The following is a 15,429-nucleotide window of genomic DNA, read 5'->3' on the forward strand; positions in this document are numbered from 1 at the left end:
AAAAGGGCCCCCCCCCCCACAACACCCACACACCCAAAACCACCCCACCCCTGCATGTACCCTCTTTGAAAGGGGGAACCGTGGGGTTTTTCCAGGTTTTTTGTTTGTTTTAGACCCCCACAACCACCGTCGTCATAACCCAAAACAAAAAAACCAATGCCTTCTGATGTGGCAAGTGGTTTTCTTTTTTGCCTTTCTTTTCTAGTGGGCCGCCCACAAATTAACTAGTACTGGTCCTTTACACACAGGTTGTATAGCTCTGTGGGGGAGAAGAGAGGTGTATGTTCCAGTGACGTGCTAACTCTGCAAAAGGGAAATGTAAAAATAAACCCGGGCCTGTTCTAAACCCTTGTGTGTCTCTTTCACCCCAAAACCAAAACACACACACCCACCCACACCCACAAAAAAACCACCCACACAACACAAAACCACAACACCACCCCACACCAAACACACCACACCACACACATCTAATTTTCCCTGATTGTCTTAGTTTAAATAGGGCAGAATTGAGTAGATTAAAAATTTTTCCAAACATAATAAAACCCCCCCCTGTGGCGTGGACTCCATTTCCCCTTTTCAGTTTGTTAATACAATTTCATTAAACACTCGGTTTTTTTTTTTTTAACTCTTCTCTCCACACAGACCCAGTCGCAGATGCGTGGGTTTAACAGAAGGATAGGATCACTGTTTTTCACATTCTGCTGTCAGCAAACGCAACAGCGTTCTGTGACCCCTCGCCCCCCTTATTTGGTTTCAGCCATACAAAAAGCTAAAATTTAAAAAACAAACCGCCGCATTTTTCTAAAGAAGTACAGACAAAAGTGAAAAACTTTTTTTTTTTGCATGCGCAGGCTGGAATTATCTACACGAGTTTTTAAGTGGGACATTGATATAATGAGATTATATGCTTATTCTACTGTCTCTGCATTTACTTGGACCCCTGCACTCATGAGAACTTGGCTCTATCTGATGCTGGGAAACTGTTGACATACAGCTTTTTGCTCAGGAACTTTTCAATATTTTCTTAGGGTAGAAATAGGAAAAAAAAAAAAGAGATACTTTAACCAACTTTTTTTGAAGACAGCTTTAAAATTTTTTAGTCTTGTTTAAAGGCAATCAAAAATGCCCAATGCCAATGGATAAAGGAAGCTTCAGGGTTGCTGCTCCACATCAGCTAGAGCAAAAAAAAGGAAACCCACACCCCCAACAACTAATTACAACACAAATCATAACATAATATTAATAATTATATATATAATTATTATAAAATAAATATATAAATCCACCAATAAATGCACCTATTGATTCACTCCTTTGATTAAGTCACTAGCCTTAGAACTGAAGTTTGTTGTCATGTTGAATCCTTTATCAAGCATCTTAAATTTTTTTATGCATGATCCACATATGGTAACTGCTGTTCTACTTAACGCACAAATCCTCCCCCGTCACGTTATCTTATCTCGTATGTTCCGTGCCCAGATGGCACATATGTTTGTGTTACTAAAAGAAAACCAATAAAAAGTAAATACAAAAAAAAGAAAAAAGAACTGAATTTCATCCCTGTGTGGCTGCCCACTGCAGCTAAATGGTTAAATTGCTCATTATATCCTTTTTTTGGCTTTTCCTGTTTTCTTTATTGTGTTATATATCTTTTTTGTGCATGTTATAGGTTTACAAAGTGAAAAAGCCCAAAGTCCCCCCCCCAAAGGGACTTACCATCTCCAACAAAAAACACTGCTCAAAAACTGCTCCAAACAGCTCTGTTATAGTCCAGCCTTTCCTTCCGTGACAAACGTGCATCACTTTGTAACACATGTCATAATGCCCGCTTAGCTGCTAGCCTAGCACGCCTTCATACTCTGCTTCTGACTGGCTAGTAGTCCTTACCTAGCTACTGTGCATGCACGACTCCTAATAAAGACGGAACAGAAGAGTGATGCCTCACTCGGTAGGTAAAACAGAAAGCTCAACACACAGGGTGAAAAGAAGAGCTGCAGCAATGTCCAGTACAACAACAATATGGTATTTTGTGAAAATGAAACCATGTAAATCTATTCTGGTACAACTTCAAAATACAATTACAAACATACAAATGAGCATAACATGAGCACTTTAAGATGGGATAAGTGCAGTGAACAAATGTCCTCACTAGAGATGGGTAGCCTATCATTTGGGTTTTTCTGATGCAGGTGCCTGAACTGGTGCTTGAACCGAAATATGTATAATATCTTTATAATGCACAGTACAAAATAAAATATGTATAGAAAAGGAGCACAAAACGACAATTGGTAAAATTAAAGAACGGCTTGTTTACTGCTAAGGCCATATGGTCCAAATTAAATGATTGATTAATAATGTAATAACAATAACTTATGACAATGACATATTTCACCAATAAATTGCTGGTAAACAAAACAAGCACCAAATGGGAAAAGGGTATATAACAATAACTTAAATTGCACCACAAGGCTGGCAAGTTTCATTTAAACGCACCCTCTCTGTAATGTTTGTCACTGCCCGATGTGACAAGAGTACTGATCTGAGTCGCACATGCGTCACTTTGCGACGAGTGAAGATGTGAGTTGTGATTGCATCTATTTGCAAAAAGTAGCATATAAAATGCTAACGAGAGACTTCTTTAATGTCAGTACAGTAAAAATGGACCTTCTTAACAAAGTTGGTTCACTGCTGGCTACAAGTTAGCATCAAACACAGCAAAGGCTGTCACTTGAATGGTGTATTGAGCTAAAATTAGCAATCAATCAATCATAGATAGCTAAAAGGTTTTTGAAATGACTGCTAGCTTAGCTACAAGCTAGCAATCAAACACAACAAGGCTGTCACTGGAGTGGTGTTTTGAGCTAACGTTAGCTATCACAACTCACACTCTGCAACAACTGCACTCCACTCACATCGGGCAGTGAGCGCTGAGTGAGCAGGTACGAGAAGTGAGTTGACGTCTATGGAAAAAGATGGATAAAGCAAGAAAGCTGTCGGTAGCTAAAAAATAGAAAAAAGAAAGAGGGAAAAGGAGATGGCATGTCAAGGGATGAGACACCAGTTAAATAAGAGGATAGTGAAAGGCAACAGGTAGGATTTAAAGTGTGACGTCTGCGCTTGGAGGCTTGCACATATTCATGTTAACAGACTAGCTAGCGTTTGCTAACACTGGGAATGTAGCAGCCAAATGGCTACGGCTAGCTTAGAATTTGCAAAACCAAGGTTGCTGAGCTGGAAACTGGAAAAAATAAGGTAGCATGTACAATAAACTATCAAAACGATCAAAAACTCTTATGGAATATCAAGGAAGGGATAGAGGGACCCTGCCCGGTGGAAGCCTGGGGCCCCCGTCTGGAGCCAGGCCCAGACGGTGGGCTCGTGAGCGAGCGCCTGGTGGCCGGGTTTGCCACGGAGCCCGGTCGGGCACAGCCCGAAGAAGCAACGTGGCACTTCTCCCTCCAGCCCATGGGCCCACCACCTGTGGGAGGATCCAAAGGGGTCGGGTGCGCTGCCACATGGGTGGCGGCGAAGGTCAGGGGCTTCGACGGACCAGACCCGGGCAGCAGAGGCTGGCTCTGGGGACGTGGAATGTCACCTCTCTGTGGGGAAGGAGCCGGAACTTGTGCGGGAGGTGGAGCGCTACCAGTTAGATCTGGTGGGGCTTACCTCTACGCACAGTCTCGGTTCTGGAACCGTACTCCGGGATAGGGGTGGACTCTCTCCTACTCTGGAGTTGCCCAGGGTGTGAGGCGCCGGGCGGGTGTGGGGATACTCACAAGCCCCCGGCTGAGCGCCGCTGCGTTGGAGTTTACCCCGGTGGACGAGAGGGTCCCCTCCCCTACGCCTGGGGGTTTGTTGGGGGGGAAAACTCTGACTGTTGTTTGTCGTATGCCCCAAAACCCAGAGTTCGGAGTATTCGGCCTTCTTAAAAGACCTTGATGGAGTCCTGTATGGGCTCCAGTAGGGGACTCCATTTGTTCTCCTGGGGACTTAAACGCACACGTGGAAATGATGGAGATCCTTGGAGAGGCGTGTTTGGGGGGACGGCCTCCCTGACTAAACCAAGCGGTTGTCTGTTGTTTGACTTTTTGTGCTATCTTTGTTTGGGTCCATCACAAACACCATGTCGAACATAGGGATGTCATAATTTGTACGTGGTCCCAGAGACCCTAGGCCAAGGTCCAATGATCGATTTTAATTGTTTCATCTGATCTGAGGCCGTTTTGTTTGGACACTCGGGTGAAGAGAGGGGCAGAGCTGTCAACTGATCACCATCTGGTGGTGATTTGGGGTCAGGGTGGGGGAAGACTCGGGACAACCTGGTAAGCCCAAACTGTAGTGCGGGAAACTGGGAACGTCTGGAAGAGGCCCTGTCCGAAAAGGGCTTTCAACCTCGCACCCTCCGGCGGAGCTTTTTCGTGCATCCCTGTGGAGGCTGGGGGCATTGAACCTGAGTGGACAATGTTTCAAGTTTCCCATTGCTACGCTGCGGCAGCGAGCTGTGGTCTTAGGTCTTGGGGGCCTCAAGGGGCGGTAACCCACGAACCCCTTGGGTGGACACCGTTTGGGCAGGGAAGCCGTCCGACTGAGAAGGAGTCTTTCCGGATATGTTATCCCGGAGGACTCCGGACGCAGTTGCAGGGTACCGACGCCCGAAGGCTGCAGCCCCTCTGCTGAAAACCCAGGCAAAGCAAACGGGTGTTTGGGAGAAGTTCGGAGAAGACTGGAGAAGGACTTTCGGTCGGCACAAAGGGGCTTCTGGAAAACCGTTTCGCCACCTCAGGGGGGGGAAGCGAGGGATCATCCAAGCTGTAAAACAGTAAGGGTGGGACTTTGTTGACCTCAAATGGGGAGGTAATAGAGCGGTGGGAAAGGGGCACTTTGAGGAACTCCTAAATCCAGCTGACACGCCCTCCCGTGGTGGGGCAGAGCTGGAGGATATTGGGGGATTGTCGTCAATTTCCCTGGCGGAAGTCGCTTTGGTAGTCAAACAACTCCACAGCGGGAAAGCCCCAGGATTGATGAGATCCGTCCAGAAATGCTGAAAGCCTGGGGGTGGAGGGCTGTCTTCGTTGAACCCCCTCTTCAACATTGCGTGGAATCTGGGGCGGTGCCTAAGGAGTGGCAGACCGTGGGTGGTTCCCCCCTCTTCAAAAAGGGGGGCCAGAGGGTGTGTGCCCCTACAGGGGTATCACACTTCTCAGCCTCCCTGGTAAATCTACTCCAAGGTGCTGGAAAAGGAGGGTTCGGCCGATAGTCGAACCTCGATTTTAAGAGGAACAATGCGGATTCCGTCCTGGCCGTGGGAAAACGATCAGATCTTTACTCTCGCAAAGGGTCCTGGAGGGGGCCTGGGAGTATGCCCAACCAGTCTACATGTTTTTTTTTGGATCGGGAAACCCGTATACCGGGTCCCCCGGAAAATTTTTTGGGAAAGGTGCGGGGGGGAAAATAGGGGTGAGGGGTCCCTTCTTAGGGCCATCCATCTCTGTATACCAAAGCGAGGCTTTTCCCCGGGTTTTCTCGGCTTTAAAATTGGGACTCGTTCCGGGTGGGGGTTTGCCTCCGCCAGGGCTGCGTTTGGGTCCCCCAAATCCTGTTTGTATAAAAAATGGACGGGTTTCGAGGCTAGTGGGGGCGGGGGGGGGTTTTCTTTTTGGGGTTGGCTCGGGATCCCCGGGGTTTTTTTGCAGATAGTGGTCCTAGGGGCATCATCGGCCTTTTCCCTTCTTCACCCCCACTGGATGGGTTCGCAGCCGAGTTTAAAGCGGCTGGGATGAGGATCCACCTCAAAATTTTGGGGGCCAGGGTTCTCAGAAAAAAACCCCAGGGAGTGCTCCCCCGGTAGGGATGGAGCCCTTTTCCCTAAAGTAAAGGGATTTAAAGGGTACCTTGGGTCTTGTTCGCGGGTGAGGGGGACTATGGAGGTGAGATTGGTGGGAAAATCGGGCAGCCGGCGGTATTACTTCCCGGTTTTTTCGCCCCTTTGGGTGAAAAAAGAGAGCTGGGGCCCAAAGGAAAAGCTCTCGTCTCCCGGGAAATTTTCTTTCCCTTTACCCTCACCTTTTGGTCAGGGAAGGGCTGGGCCCATGACCGAAAGAAACGAATAAAAGGGTAAAAGGGCCAAAAGGGGTTTTCCTAAAAGGGGTGGCTGGCTCTCCCTTAAGATGGGGTTGAAAGCCTTCATCCGAGAGGAGCCGGAGAAAGGCCGGCTGCTCCTTCGCTTAAAAGGGACCCAGTTGAGGTGTTTCGGGCATCTGGTAAGGATGCCTCCTGGGCGCCTTCCTAGGGAGGTATTCCAGGCACGTCCAACTGGGAGGAGACCTCGGGGAAGACCAGGACTAGGTGGAGAGATTATATCTCCAACCTGGCCTGGGAACACCTCGGGATCCCCCAGTCGGAGTAGTGATGTGGCTCGGGAAAGGGAAGTTGGGGTCCCTACTGGAGCTGCTGCCCCCGCGACCCGATACCGGATAAGCGGATGAAGATGGATGGATGTTTTGATAGCTGTGCTGTCAGACAAACAGGCCCTAGTTACATCTGTTGGGTGACATGGCAGGTATATTACATAATGAGGTCGGCTATGGCATCAGGTAGAGATGAGACCAGTGATGACATCAGGTAGGAGTTCTATTAGAACACACAAAACTAAATTTCCAGTTCAAGCTCCGAGTCCTCCTCACTTTGCATTGTAACGTTAGCGTTGCTTACAGATGAAGTCGGATTACTTCTAATGCCAAATCAAAATAATTTAACATGTTTTGTTATATGCTATTATCAATCTCGCCATTGCAAATGAAAAAAAAAGGTATCAATGGAATGAAATTTTGTAATAAAATAAAGTAGCCTACATTTATATATGCATGTACCATATTAGTAGTTATAATGATGGTAGGCCTACAGTGGCTGGTATACTTTAAAATAAACCCCATTCATGATAACGTCTGGCACACTGATTTATTAGTTTTTTTTAATTTGCGGGGGCCAAATTTTTGCTGCATACCCCTCTGACCCTGCCCGTCAGTATACATTTAGCCAGCATATTTCTACAGCAGACTTTTCTACACATTTAATCGCAAGAAAGGCATTGGTACTAATAACATTAGTGGCTGCATTCCATTTTGTTTCGGGGCCTTGGTAATAGAGTCATATTTACTGTTATTAGTTATGATATAATAACTCATCTCAGTAATTAATACATTACATTGTTTTTTTAAAACAAAGTATTTCAAAAACATTTAGAGTGCCTGCTTTAATTAATAAAATAGATATCACTGTGTCAGTTTTGCTCTTCAGCCATGAAAAAAATATTAGGCAATATTTTGGTCTCTGTGTGTTTTTGCGCCTCCATCCGTCTTTTCAGAAATACTCACAAAGACCCCCAACCTGTCTCTGAGCTCCTCGTCCCCTTTATGGATGACAAACAAACAGGGCTCCGAGCCGCCTGGCCTTACCTTACATGCATACATGCTGACATATACACCCAAACTAAAGACACCAGCTTCTGCAGTGCTTTAACACACACACACACACACACACTACAAAAAATGACACTTCCTCAAAACAAAAACAAAAACTCGGAAATAAAAGATACACAGCCTCTGATGGGTAGACAAACAAAGGGAGGCTTATCAGGCTGCAAGGAGAACATTAATCTGGTTCTATTGTGAGGGAGGATCAACCCAGCGGGCAATGAGAGTGTGCCTCTGTGTGTTGTTGTGTGTGTGTGTGTGTGTGTGTGTGTGTGTTGTGTGTGTGTGTGTGTGTGGGTGGGTGCAAGTGTGTCTCATCTGTCACTGAGGATCACCACCAAGAGGCTCAGAATGTATTGCTACTAATGATGATGGCTGGAAGGAGGGAAGAAATATGTTGGGAAAGGAAGTGGGGGAAAAGGAGGAGCAAACTTAGGAAGAGCAGACAGGACGAGAGCGTGAAGAGAAGAAGTAAGAAATTGACAAAGAAAAGGCAGAAGAAGGAGGGAGGGGGGAAGGAAAGGGAGAAAGAGGAGGGGTTGTTATGGTTTCCTTTTCTATCCTGTTTCTTTGTTCTGTTTTCTGTTATTTCTCCATGTTTCCTCCCTGGTCTTGTGTTGTTGTTCCTCTCTGGTGTTCCACTGTGAGTGTCTGTATGTTCTGTTTCCTGTTTTATCTTGAAGTCTGGTTTCCGTCTCGTCTGGTCTCTAGTTTTACTTCTTGCCTGTCTGATTGTCCTGCCCCGCCCTAATGTGTTTCACCTGATGTATCACCTGTTCCTCATTACCACGTTGCCTATTGTATTTAACCTCTGTGTTCCCTTTGTCTGTTGTCAGATCCTTTTGTTACTTTGTCTGTGTTTTTGCCTGTGGAAATTACGTTGTGTTCCTTAGTTCTTCCCTGCCTTTGCATCCTGTTGTTTTCTTGCTTTGTCCCCACTGGACTTTTTGGAATTTTAGAATTTAGATTTTTGGACTTTGTGTTTTGCCTGTTGGGTTGTATTTTGGTTGAACAATAAATCTTCACTAGGCCTTCTCCGGCTTGCCTGCTTTTTGGTCCTCAAGTACTGCCTACAGTTTGTGTTAGGGTTTAAAAACCCACAATAACTGTTGAGCAATTTTTTATTTTAATTGACTTTCTGGTCAATAATATGGCCCTTTCACTGCAATATAGGCCAGCACAATATTGGAAAACTAACATTGTGACTTTTTTATCCGACTATATAGTGCTATATAAAAAGGCTTTTTACAAGATAACAAAGTTCTATTTGGAAATTCTCGACTACTGGGGTGATTTTGTAAGAGAGTGCATCTACGTATAAAATGAAATGAACTTTAATTATGTGAACCATTCTTTGAACTTTAATGCTTTACAAACCCCAAAGCAAGTAATCACTGACTACTCTTCTCAAGGGTTTTTTGGAGAGGGGAAATTAGATGGTTAAATACACTGGTTGACTGACATGACACCACGACATTTACATATCAAATCCGGACTAAAGTCAATGATTTCTAAATTCCAGGTTGTAGTCGATTAGCGGGGCCTTCTTGTTAGATAAATAACATTGATTGTGACTGGCGGTTTGCTGTGCATTCAGACCTGCATGTCACACACTGGCAACTGCTTCTAAGAACACTTAAATCAGTGAAAATTACATATCAGAAACAGAGTGCTGTTGTAGATTAGTTTTATGTTTATGGCATCGCGGCTCCGAACCATAACATTAGTGTGGACCTTGTTTTTTTTAAGCTAACTTAGCTTTAGCCTGGCTGGTAGCTTTCTGTGGTGAAAAATTGGCCGCGAGATGTTGTAATGTTGCATTAATCAGGTGATTTTTGTCTTTGCAGCGAACATAAAACACTGACTACTGTAGCTCCACTACCCATGGAAGAGTAGGTGCATCACTGTCAGCTGCAGCTGCCGCGGTGCTTTTCTACACACTGAGAGCCTCACTTCTCATAACAATGAACCTTCTTGGACTAATGTTGCATGGCATTTGCACACTACCCACATGGCGACCTGTCTTAAAGGAGAATTAAGGCCAATTTGTATGTAAGTCTTTATTAATATAAACATGCGTGTACTTTTGATGGAAAAAACCCTGACCTGAATTGGTGCCAACAACATGGAGTATCTGCAGCTATGTGTACGAGCATCCACTGAGCTGAAACGGTTGTCAGGGCAAGTTTTCGAGAGGCTTTGGAATAGTACACAAGATTACGTTAAAGTGGTGGGAATTCTCCTTTTAACGATCATGTTTAGCGTCAACATCTCAACGTCCTGCGATGTAGACAATGAAACCGTATCGTACAGCCCTATAAAAGACACAAATATCCACACTCATGAAGATGTCACGCTGCAGAACAGGCAGCAGGAGAAGAACCCAAATGCCGTAAAAAATGTTATAACCGAAGGCTTATAGAATCCAAAAACAAGCAGGGAACTAACAAAATCTCCAACAAAGGTACCAATAAAAAATGCTGGTTTCACTTTCTTTGTACCAGCATACCAAGCATTATCATGCAACGTGGGTCTGCCGGTGAAACTAAAGTTCTGAAGGTCCGAATCCTCCCAACGTGGGTTTTTACCGTGTTCCTCCATGCTTGCTCTATAAATGTGGACAACCGTGGAAAATATCAATTCATCACCATTTTATTTCCCATCATATTCTGCGTTAACCCTTGTCTTCCCGTCAAAATTGAAAGTAAACAATTGACACTTTTTATTTGTTTTGAATTTTTTTTTTAAACTTTTTCTATTTTTTACGTTTTCAACATTATGTAACACTAACTTATTAACTTTAGTTTTACAATTAATTTTGGAATTTATGGTCAATAAACCTAGCTTTTAGGAAATCATACCTAATATAAAGCAAAAATTAGGAATTATTCAGACTAAAATTAAAGGAATGCATGTTGATGGATAATCACAGACTGGAATATGTCAACTTTTACTCAATACTATTTTAAAACCACTTCAATTTTTTTTCTTCAAATGCTATAAAATTGAATAGGACACCCCAAAATTAATGAAAGTAGAGATTTGTACTTGCCAAAGAGGATTGTGTGGAATCAATCATGTTATTTTGGGTCGTTATAAAGAACATTGATATAGGAAAATGGGTCAACATGAGGGTCAATTGTGTTTCATGTGAAGCACTCACTGCGTGTCATTTAGTCATTATAAAGCACTGGGCTGCAGGTTGTTTCTTGTATGAAAATTATTCAGCAAATAAAGTTTATTATTACTGGTTGCTCATGCTCATCCTCCTTCCCACTCATTTTTATCCACATGTAATTATGTATGCAAGATAAGCATAATGTGTTTGACCTACAAATCTACTGTAGGCTACATATTCTGTGTTATGAGGGTTAGATGGTTGCGGATGAGTGGGAGAAATACATTATTAATGAGGACAATATTCTCTAAACTGGAAACCCAGCAGAGCTATACTGTGCACATTTATGGACGAGAAAAGCAGTCAACAGCGTAACTCCACTGAATATTTGAGAAGATAAAAGTGAAGTTATGTTTTCTCAAGTTTTTAACGATAGTTTTTAGTTTTGCTGTACACACAATATCAGCTACAGTGGCATTACTGCACGTTTGGAAACATTTACAGTTACTGAAAGCATTCTCTCTCATCACTACAGTAAATCTAATGAAAACACTCATACATCCCTACAATACATCATTTAAAAAGCAACAGCCTACAGAGACTGTAGAGAAGGTGAAAATAACATATTTGGGTGGCTCTGGGTGGGTGGTGTAAGGTAATTGATCGGAATGCTGTCAGAGCTTATCTCATAATATAACATAATATAACTCACATAATATAAGGGCCACTGTGTTAATGTTCTGTTTTGTCCCGGTGTTTGTCTGTGTACAGTATGTGCTCATATATTGTTCTGAAATTAAAATTACAACACAAAGAAAGCAGAAGACAGTGTAATTCCGGCGGCACCGGAGCAATCCCGGGAGTGGACCATAATGCATATAGACTAAACAAGTGTCCCTACAAAATAAAAACAGGAAACTTAAGAAAACACAGGATCGGGACAGAAGTCTGAATCAGTGAAATGTTGCCATTTTTGCAAAAATTAGGGGTGGGAAAAAAAATGTATTCTTAGATGCATCGCGATTCTTTCTAGAACGATTCAATAATCTTTTCAGATAAGTTAATAAATCTTTTTTTAAATGTGTTGATTTTTCTTCAAAAGTTACTGTCTCCAGACATGTCCAAACCAGAAAACAGACTGACTGAAAGAAGATGGGAAAATGGACAACAATTTAGAAAAAACACACAAAAATTGCCAAGAGACAAACAAAAGTTTTGTATATCAGCATATTTCCTCGGATTAGGATGGCAACAAGATCTTGGTTGCAGCTTTCCTGCTGCACCCCCGGCTACACCCTGCTACGCTCTGCAATGCCCTGCAGTGTCCTGCTGCATCCCGCTACGTCCACCTATGCTCTATGCTACCCCCTGTAACGCCCTGCAGTGCCCTGATATGACAAGCTACTACCACTACCATTTGTAGTCACTGTTCCATTATCTTTAATTGTGACTATTATTGTCACTTTTCATCACACCCCTAACCGGCCCTGTCAGACACCGCCTACCAAGAGCGTGGTTCTCTCCCAGGTTTCTTCCTAAAAGGGAGTTCTTTCTCGCCACTGTCGCACTAGTTCCTTATGGGGGAATTACAAGAATTGTTGGGGCTTTGTAATTTATAGAGTGTGGTCTAGACCTACACTATCTGTAAAGTGTCTCCAGATAACTCTTGTTATGATTTGATTCTATAAATAAAATTGAATTAAAATTATATATACACATGATATAATAAGACATGCATAACATAATTAGACAAAACACATAAAGGCTGTTCATCTACTTTATCACATTACATCTGACCACCTCATGTTTCATGTTCTAAGAAGCTGATTCTCCACCTTTGAACATGACTGGGCCTCTGACATGTAAGATTACTGTGAGAGAAAGTGACTTTTACACATGTTTAAGGCTTAACCCTTGTGTGGTCCTCAGGGCCGATTTGACCTGTTTTAAAAAAAAAAAATGTATATAAGGAACTATAAGGAGCTTTCTTTCAACCAGATTGCCTAAAAATTACATGGATGCCATACAGTGTTATTCAAGTAAAATTAATAATTACTTTTACTGAATTTTGTTTGTTTTATTGAGTTTTATGGCATTTTAAAAAATTGACCAAAACCTTGGATGAAAATGACAAAAAAAGTGACTAACAGCGCTGGAAAAAAACGAGAAATTGTTTTTGTATAATGTAAAATATGATGTATTATGTAATGTAAAATAAAAATGAGGCTATGAATTAAAAAAGCGTAGAAAAGAAAACAGCTAAAACATTGGAAAAAGCAAAAGATGATAGTTGATTGGAAGACAGCACAAGGGTTAAGCATGGAATGACTGCAAAATAAAAACCTCAGTAGACAAAACATTTCAATAAAACTTGTGTGTGACAAATACTATACATGTGAAAATCTAAAAAACTCAGATTTATATGTATATTTTTTTTAAATCACGCATGGAAATGTACATAAAAAGATTGTTGTATCATGATGCATCAATAATCGGTTTAGTATTGAATTGTTGGCCTCTGAATGGGAATCGAATCGTGAGGTGCCCAGAGATACCCACCCCTATTGAAAATGTGCCAAATAATGTTCTGTCAACTGACTGATTGTTTCAACTCTAGAAGATATTTAGTAGGAAAAAGAATCCTAGCAGTTTGGCAGGTGAAGAGAAAGTTCAAACCCAACACACCAACACAAATGTCCAACTATCTACTACTATATCTAGTAGTAACCTATGGAACCTTTTATGGTTCATTAAAAGGAAATCGCCACTGAAATAATGTAATTCCTACATTTAAGACCATGCTGGTGATCACAAACATATTCCTCTCAACAGATACATGAATTTTTAAGCAGTCTGGTTAAAGGTGCCCTGTGGAGTGTTTTTGTAAACAATAAAAGTCCAACAGAATGACGCAGATTACAGTGGCCAAAAGATACTGCTAAACATGTATTTGCCTTAAACTCTGATATCTCTGCTGGCATATATTTTTATCATTCTATATCAATCCAAAAGATACAGTCCACAAGGCATTTAGCATACCATCGGACCTCAGTCTGTACATGCTGTATATTTCTGTATTTATGATGCCTTACCCTCGCCATAAGCTCATCCCATCGTATGTTGAAGGCATCCAGTTTTTGCTGTATGAGTTCATCCAGAACGCCTCCGTCCATCAGCGTCTGGGCCAGCTCCCGAATCTGGTTTCTGTTGTCCTCTGGGTGTTGCAAAAGAACCTCTAGACTCTGTACAAAGACAAACAGAAAAACATCATCAATCACACTTGACCATCCTACTTTGAATTTTCTGTAGTAAATTCCAGCATGGTACCTTCCATTAAGTGAAGCCACAGTAAAATATGCCTTTTTGCATACAAGGTGACTCATGACGAGCTAGGAGAAGCATACATTATTAACTAATTATGCAGGATAAGAGTGGAAGGTGATGCTATATACAGTGGTGTGAAAAAGTGTTTGCCCCCTTCCTCATTTCCTGTTCCTTTGCATGTTTGTCACACTTAAGTGTTTTGGAACATCAAACCAATTTAAACAATAGTCAAGGACAACACAAGTAAACACAAAATGCAATTTGTAAATGAAGGTGTTTATTATTAAAGGTGAAAAAAAATCCAAACCATCATGGCCCTGTGTGAAAAAGTGATTGCCCCCCTTGTTGAAACATACTACTAACTGTGGTTGTCCACACCTGAGTTCAATTTCTCTAGCCACACCCAGGCCTGATTATTGCCACACCTGTTCACAATCAAGGCATCACTTAATAGGAGCTGCTTGACACAGTAAGGTCCACCAGAATATCCTTAAAGCTACACATCATGCCGAGACCCAAAGAAATTCAGGAACAATTGGAAAGAAAGTATTGAGATCTATCAGTCTGGAAAGGGTTATAAAGCCATTTCCAAAGCTTTGGGAATCCAGCGAACCATAGTGAGAGCCATTATCCACAAATGGCGAAGACATGGAACAGTGGTGAACCTTCCCAGGAGTGGCCGGCCGCCCAAAATTACCCCAAGAGCGCAGCGACGACTCATCCAAGAGGTCACAAAAGACCCCACAACAACGTCCAAAGAACTGCAGGCCTCACTTGCCTCAGTTAAAGTCAGCCTTCATGCCTCCACCATCAGGAAAAGACTGGGCAAAAATGGTCTGCATGGCAGAGTTCCAAGGAGAAAACCACTGCTGAGCAAAAAGAACATCAAAGCTCGTCAATTTCTCCACAACACATCTTGATGATCACCAAGACTTTTGGGACAACATTCTGTGGACCAATGAGACAAAAGTGGAACTCTTTGGAAGGTGTGTGTCCAAGTATATCTGGCGTAGAAGGAACACAGCATTTCATAAAAAGAACATTATACCAACAGTAAAATATGGTGGTGGTAGTGTGATGGTCTGGGGCTGTTTTGCTGCTTCAGGACCTGGAAGACTTGCCGTAATAAAAGGAACTATGAATTCTGCTGTCTACCAAGAGATCCTGAAGGAGACTGTCCGACCATCTGTTTGTGTACTCAAGCTGAAACGAACTTGGGTTCTGCAGCAGGACAATGATCCTAAACACACCAGCAAGTCCACCACCGAATGGCTGAAGAAAAACAAAATTAAGACTTTGGAGTGGCCTAGCCAAAGTCCTGACCTGAATCCTATTGAGATGTTGTGGTATGACCTTAAAAAGGCCGTTCATGCTCGAAAACCCTCTATTGTAACTGAATTAGGACAATTCTGCAAAGATGAGTGGGCCAAAATTCCTCCAAGACGCTGTGAAAGCCTCATTGCACGTTATCACAAACGCTTGGATGCAGTTGTTGCTGCTAAGGGTGGCCCA

At 42.7% G+C, this 15,429-nt stretch overlaps 1 protein-coding gene across 1 annotated transcript in view; it reads right to left on the minus strand.

The window, feature by feature from the left end:
• Positions 1-15,429, minus strand: part of dmd (dystrophin) — a 401,891-nt gene that overhangs the window by 146,665 nt on the left and 239,797 nt on the right. Inside the window, exon 33 of the mRNA XM_032505885.1 lies at positions 13,686-13,835. Coding sequence (XP_032361776.1) covers positions 13,686-13,835 — 150 coding nt within the window. The remainder of the gene's footprint in view (positions 1-13,685; positions 13,836-15,429) is intronic.

This window comes from Etheostoma spectabile, chromosome 24 (genome assembly GCF_008692095.1).
Source record: "Etheostoma spectabile isolate EspeVRDwgs_2016 chromosome 24, UIUC_Espe_1.0, whole genome shotgun sequence".
Classification (NCBI taxonomy): domain Eukaryota; kingdom Metazoa; phylum Chordata; class Actinopteri; order Perciformes; family Percidae; genus Etheostoma; species Etheostoma spectabile.